A 6,587-nucleotide genomic window follows, 5' to 3' on the forward strand; every position below is an offset into this window, starting at 1 on the left:
GGAACAGTGCCATCAATATTGAAATTTGTTTCAACTGTGCGTTACAAGTTAAAATTTCTGCTATGAAGAAGGTTTATTGTGCATGATGGCAAAGCTGTGTCTGAAATCACTTGTGCACTATTACCTATATAACAACCCCAGTCTCACTTCCATTGTGTTACAAATTGCATTGTGGGATTGTTAGCAGAAAGTAGTGAGCATGTCATGGACATTTTTTTTTATATTATGTCATGTGAATGGCTGAGGGCACTTAATAGTGGATAGATTTGCTGTGAAAATACAGTTCTCTATTCCTCACACCGTCCAAAGACATGCAGACTAGGACTTAAATTGTCCTTAGGTGTGAGTGTTAGTGTGACTGGTTGTTTGTCTATGTGTGGCCCTGCGATGGATTGGCGACCTGTCCAGGGTGTACCCCGCCTTTCGCCCAATGTCAGCTGGGATTAGCTCCAGCCCCCCGTGACCCTGTACACAGGATAAGCAGTTGACGATGGATGGATGGATGGATAGATGATTGATTAGACATCAGCTCAGGTTGGGGTTGGGCGGGGCTATGCTGGGAATTATGTAGGGTCACCAATAAGAATAATAAAGGTAATCTAAAATAATAGTGTCTCTGCAGGACTCCTGTGACTTTCTGTGTCATCTTCTTCCTGAAGACATGCACACAGACATAAAACAAAGGAAGATAATCAAATCCTAATGGTCATTTAGGTGAACAATAATGATGATGAGAGCTGAGTTCGTTGTTATGATGATAACAGTGTTATCGATCATGATGGTAATTTTGCAAGTTAAGATTCCTTTCTGAGTCACTGCGGTATTAAAAATCTGTTTAGACAATGCCCTGACCATCTTTCATGGGTGTTTCTTCAGAGAGGAGTACACAGCTACTGGTTGTGCACCCTCTCATCACCCGAACACCAGCTATCACAAATTGTCTTTGCCGTCTTTCCTCCTCTGATGACAGAGCTCCCCAGATGTTTTCATCCCCAAACATCGCAGCAATGACCTTGAAGCCATTTCCAGGGTAATCCAGGAGGCCCACCACTTCATTTATATCTCCATCATCGACTACCTGCCCCTCCTCAGCAGCAACGCTCACAGGTTAGGACAACTGCGCCACTGTTGGAGTTGCTTTGGGATGAATTGACAGGAATTTATCAAACGCTTGGATGCCTTGCTTTGATTTAAGTGATTAAACTCCATGCGTGTCCATCTGGCAGTGTGCCCACATTTGTGCTTGTGTTTGTAACTGTGCCAAGGTACTGGTCTCGTATCGACAGTCTTATCAGGGAGGCCCTGATCCTGAGAAAGGTCCGGGTTCGTCTGCTGATAAGTTGCTGGGAAAAGACTCATCCACTTACTTTCAACTTCATGTGGTCCCTGAAGAGTCTGTGCATGGAGCAGGCCAACTGCTCACTGGAGGCTGTAAGTACAAGGCCACTATGTACTACTCTATGTTCAAATCTACAGATACCCTTTATGGTGGCGCAGTGGTTAGCACTGTCACCTCACAGGGTGTTTGCATGTTCTGCGTGGGTTCTCTCTTCCTCCCACTGTCCAAAGACATTGGTAATCCTAAATTGTCCTTAGGTGAGAGCGTAAGTGGTTGTCTGTCTATGTGTGGCCCTGCGATGGATTGGCGACCTGTCCAGGGTGTACCCCGCCTATCGCCCGATGTCAGCTGGGATTGGCTCCAACCTCCCTGTACACAGGATAAGCGGTTGACAATGGATGGATGGAGATACACTTTATCACTGCTTAATGTGCCACTGTGTCTGTGTGTGTAGAAGTTCTTCAACCCCAGGGTGCTAAGGGACGGCAGTCTCCAGGGAATAAACCACAACAGGTTTATGGTGACAGACAGAGCCATTTATTTAGGTAAGCTCATTAACTAGACTTTATGACCCTGTCCTATATGCCTCTGTTTACTTCCTACAGATCTCATTTCCGGTTGGCCTAAAAGAAAAGTTCAGCATTTTTGGAAGTACTATTATTTGTTTTCTTTCTGAGAGTGACTTGAGAGGATCGATACCACTCTTGCATTAAGTAGGGAGCTAGAGCCAAGAGGAAACTAGCCTATTTTAGAATGAAGACTGGAAGCAAGGGGTAAACAGTGCAGCTTTCTCCAAAGGTCAAAAATACACCTCAAATGATGTGAGGTATCTCATTTGTTTAATCCCAACACAATCAAAAATGTAAGCAATTAGTGGTTTTAGAGGGAATTACATGGCACAACTATTTATTGACAAATAACAATTTATACATCCGCCCAGCACTCCAGGAATAAACGCACCGCTGTTGTTCATAAAGGAATAGTCATAGCACTTGTAATTGTTGCTTTTACATTACTGCTTGTGTACAGATAAATCAAACAAGAAACAACTTATTAATTAGTGAGCTTTATAAGTACTAATATTCATTTTTTGAAGTTTAGAAAGAGCCATTCTAGCTGTTTCCCCTGTCTTCCAGTCTTTATGCTGAGCTAAGCGAATCACCTCCCAGCTCCAATTCTGTACTCAAAGGTGGTATTGATCCTCTCATCATCTTCTCATCATGTAACTCTCAGGAAAAAAGCAGAGCATTTACCAAATTGGTCATTGATCCCTATAAAAATATATATTCCCTGGAAGTTGAAAACAGGGCACTTTGTGGCACAGAATGGTCTTGATTTAGTATATTTATCCTGCTGATACTACGTGGCAAAAAACATTCTACATATTATTTCGTCATCTTGGCATGGTGTTTTTGTCATATTTGTTGTGCTGCAAGATATTTTTGACATAAAACTTTGGTCATGTATTTGCTTCTCCCTCTGTGTCCTGACAGGTAACCTTGACTGGCTGGGGAATGAGTTTAGCTTTAATGCAGGAGTGGGCCTGGTGATCAGTCAGCCAGAGGGCATTGAAGAGAGGAACTCTACAGTGGTGGAGCAGCTACGGGTTGCGTTTGAGAGGGACTGGTTTTCACGTTATGCCCGCTCACTGCAGGCCAATAAGATCCCCATCTGCAACAAGCATCACATCGACAGGCTGGTACCAGTCAAAACTAGTCACCTAGACATTGGACCAGTGCCTATCAGAACAGCCCAGCACGATAACGGACCTGCAACGATCAGAAACAGTCATAAAGAAGATGGGCAGACGGCAGTTAAAACAAGGCACCATGATGACAGACTAAGCAAAATTAGTCGCCAAGGCGTGGCCAATGGACATGTGCCGATTATAGGCAGTTACCAAGATGAGGGACGAGTCAAATTGAGTCACCTTGACAGCAGACAGGTACAAATCAAAGATCATTACCATGACAATCCAATGGATCCACCCAGTCAGTCAGCTGAGAGCAGCGGCAGCAGAGAAATCTCCAACAGGTTCCTGTGACCACAAAGCATGATAGGTTCCTTTTCACTGAATGATATTTGAAGAACTGCTGTCTTCCAGTAACAATAGACTTAACACACTGGGTCTTTGTAGCATTTTATTATTGCCATTTTGAAGAAAAGAAAACTCTGAAGATTTAAATAACATCTGGTTTGCAGGACTTGATAATGTGCGTGGAAGAACTCAGGAAGGAAAGTCGGGTACTTTTGATGGATTTTTTAAAGAATGAAACCAAAACATTTTGGGTTAGCATAAATACAGGTTAATACACTATAATGATAAATTACAATCTTGCTATTTCTGTTTTCTCTTCTTGTTGAGGTCTCTCAAGCAAAGGAAAACAAAAGAAATCTTATTGATTGTCGAATTATTGGATGTCAATTGTGTTGCTGCTGTCTGTGGCAGTCACAATTTATCACCCTTTAAAAGGGGGAATGACACCTGCATGGCTTTGCAGAGACGGGAGGCAGTGCAGCACATGTAGCTACAGTAGCAACATTTTATACTACAAATACACTCCAAAGTAGTGAAAGATTTACTACACAGCTTTTCATAGTGTGGATCTGTTACTGTAGTGGGAACCTTGGCCTCCTGGATATAGTTTTTGCATCTCTATCAGTATTCTAAATTGCTGCATTCAAATAATAACTTAACTGTACTTATTTATTAGCACTGATAACTTTCATCCCAGACAAAATAAACCTGAAACCATCAGTTAATAAACTGTTACAGTGGGTCAAGTACCACATAATTTATTCAGCTGAATCACTAGACGGGAAAACAATCAATGTTTTTCTGTTGAAATATGTTGACATTTTTGCATTTAATTTTATTGACACAAATCCATCTAAAGGGTTTTTAAATGTTTGCAATGTTGAGTCAAAATTGCTATTTTGTTCACAAAAACCCACTGAAATTGATAACCATTGTCTTTAGTCCTGTAAGAAGAAGACAACCCATAACTTATTTGGAGTGCTGACCCACAGTTGAAGAACTGCAGCTATAAAAGGATTGATCAAATCATATTTACCTTGTTTTAATCTCAATACAACAAGCACTTAACACTGTACAGAGAGTGGTTACATAATCCAGGGCAAGATGCATCGCATATCTCTCCACAGCAGGATGGTGTATATGAAAATGTTTTGGAAAATTTTATGGAGGTCACAATTGATGATGCACCAATTCTACAGTGTTTATTACATAAATGTGCAATTCGTAAATCATTCAGACGCCACCATTGAAAAATTACCACCTTCATTATTTTAAGTCGAACTGGTATTTTTTCTTGGAGGATGAGGGGCTATTGATCTGAAAGGGCCCTTATAGATCATTCCAGTTCCAATAAACAAATCAAAGGAAAAGAAGATTAATTGAATGGATTCTATAGTATTCTGCCAAATGCAATGTTGTGGCTTATTGAACAAATACTAAAGGAGCCGTTAGAAAAAGGGGCCAGAGGGTCTGTGCTGTCAAGCAAATCAATACAATGAATTTTTAACAGGGCTTGACAGTTGCTGCAGTTTAACCTCAAGGACATGGTGGTCTGTAATGTCATGCCTGAGTATATATTAGCTTTACAAAGTGGAGGTAGAGCAAAAAACACCATTGTTTGTAAAAAAAAAAAGAAAAAAAAAACTAATTTACTCTTGCCTGAAAGCTTGTAGCGACTTTCATTTGCATTTTGAAAGATTGCATGTCCGTTTAAGACCTTCATACACATGCATTGTTGGTGTATAATGTAGAAATATATTTTAGCTTCCAAAGCCATTAATCAAGGAGACAGGAAAACATTTCCAGACAGAGCCTACACAGTGATGTTTTCAACAATTTGCAGAGCGTTATGGTCAGCGCTTTAATGTGAAAGAAGCACGGGTAAATACTTTTATTCTGCTGGAAAGCCAGTTAAAGTCAGAATGTATAGAGTATAGAGCTATCCCCAGTGTTCTGTATACACACATACAGTATTTGCCCCTGCTATGTTTGTGCTACAGGTCAAATGTAAGCCACAACACAATTTCAGTTCTGCCATACAGTGTGTCACAACATGTTCCGGATATGTAGAGGAGCTTGTCAGTCAAAAGCACACCTCTGGACTATCTTAATCTGGTCATGATGGATAACTCCTGCCATCTAGAGGATGTCTTGAGAAAGAACATTTCTTCTCACTTATCTGCTGCAATATGATCTGGTCATTTTAAAAAATCAGAACAAGAATACAGCTTGGTTCACAAATACTTTTATATGTCAATTCTTATATAAATATATAAAAAGTGATTTTCCTGCCAATGATGTAACTGTAATTATTTTGATATCTAGGGGGTCAGACGACTATTCATTCTTTAAAAAAACAACACATATTGTACTCACATTATAGTATGGGAAGTTAATATGTGAAACATTAAAGTATACAACAAGAAGAATACAGAAATAACCATTACATGTTTAAACAAAAAACTAAATTTACTTGCGTGCACTGTTTGAGACACAACCATTAACTCATCCATAAACTGATTCATAACTCTTATATTCACACTAACATTTACACGAAGGAAACACAATCACTTCATCGTTTCATTTGTTTCTCCATACAGAGTGAGTAGAACTTGAAGAGCATTAACTCAATAATAATGTCCACATAATTTCTTGTAAAGCACTACGTGGCCACACTGTATTGCTTGTAATCTGACTGCTGGTTTGAAGTCAGATTCACAACTTTATGCTGCTGATATCTATGATTGTCACACTGGTGGGGCAGAACATTAACACTGCAGTCTATTTATTTTCAAACTATTTTAAATTTTAAGTCTAAAACAGTGACTACAATCCAGTTATCAGGGGCCAGGACAGCTTTAATGGCATATATTTGAGGCAGCTGCAGAGTTAAACAGAATGAGGCACTGTTACTGGTTTGATTTAAATGCTCACTGTAAAAGCTTTTCAATGTCGCCTACCTTTATTCCGTTGATTTTTTTCGGCATGACTGCTGCTTGCATGCCCTACCTAAATGAACTGTGCACAGTAGCTATAAGCCTTTTGAGAGATGGTGATACTATATTCAATCGTATATACCTTTAAAAAATACAGAAAGAATGTATATTTATTTAATACTCTTGTTAATGCACACTACTGAATGATCTGATCGCTAAGTTTTTACTCTTAATAAAAAACTCTTAGCTTTTTCTGTCTGTGTGTGTTTTAGTA

At 39.7% G+C, this 6,587-nt stretch overlaps 1 protein-coding gene across 1 annotated transcript in view; it reads left to right on the forward strand.

Annotated features, from left to right (window-relative positions):
• The window catches only part of LOC119917526 (inactive phospholipase D5-like), a 50,148-nt gene extending 43,561 nt beyond the window's left edge, over nt 1-6,587 (forward strand). Inside the window, exons 7-10 of the mRNA XM_038737890.1 lie at nt 971-1,107; nt 1,266-1,431; nt 1,794-1,884; nt 2,833-6,587. Of these exons, the coding sequence (XP_038593818.1) occupies nt 971-1,107; nt 1,266-1,431; nt 1,794-1,884; nt 2,833-3,383 (945 nt within the window). The 3' untranslated portion in view covers nt 3,384-6,587. The remainder of the gene's footprint in view (nt 1-970; nt 1,108-1,265; nt 1,432-1,793; nt 1,885-2,832) is intronic.

The sequence above is a fragment of the Micropterus salmoides genome, unplaced genomic scaffold (genome assembly GCF_014851395.1).
Source record: "Micropterus salmoides isolate LMB-PRFRI ecotype aquatic unplaced genomic scaffold, ASM1485139v1 Ms_hic_scaffold_22, whole genome shotgun sequence".
In the NCBI taxonomy this organism is placed as follows: Eukaryota; Metazoa; Chordata; class Actinopteri; order Centrarchiformes; family Centrarchidae; genus Micropterus; species Micropterus salmoides.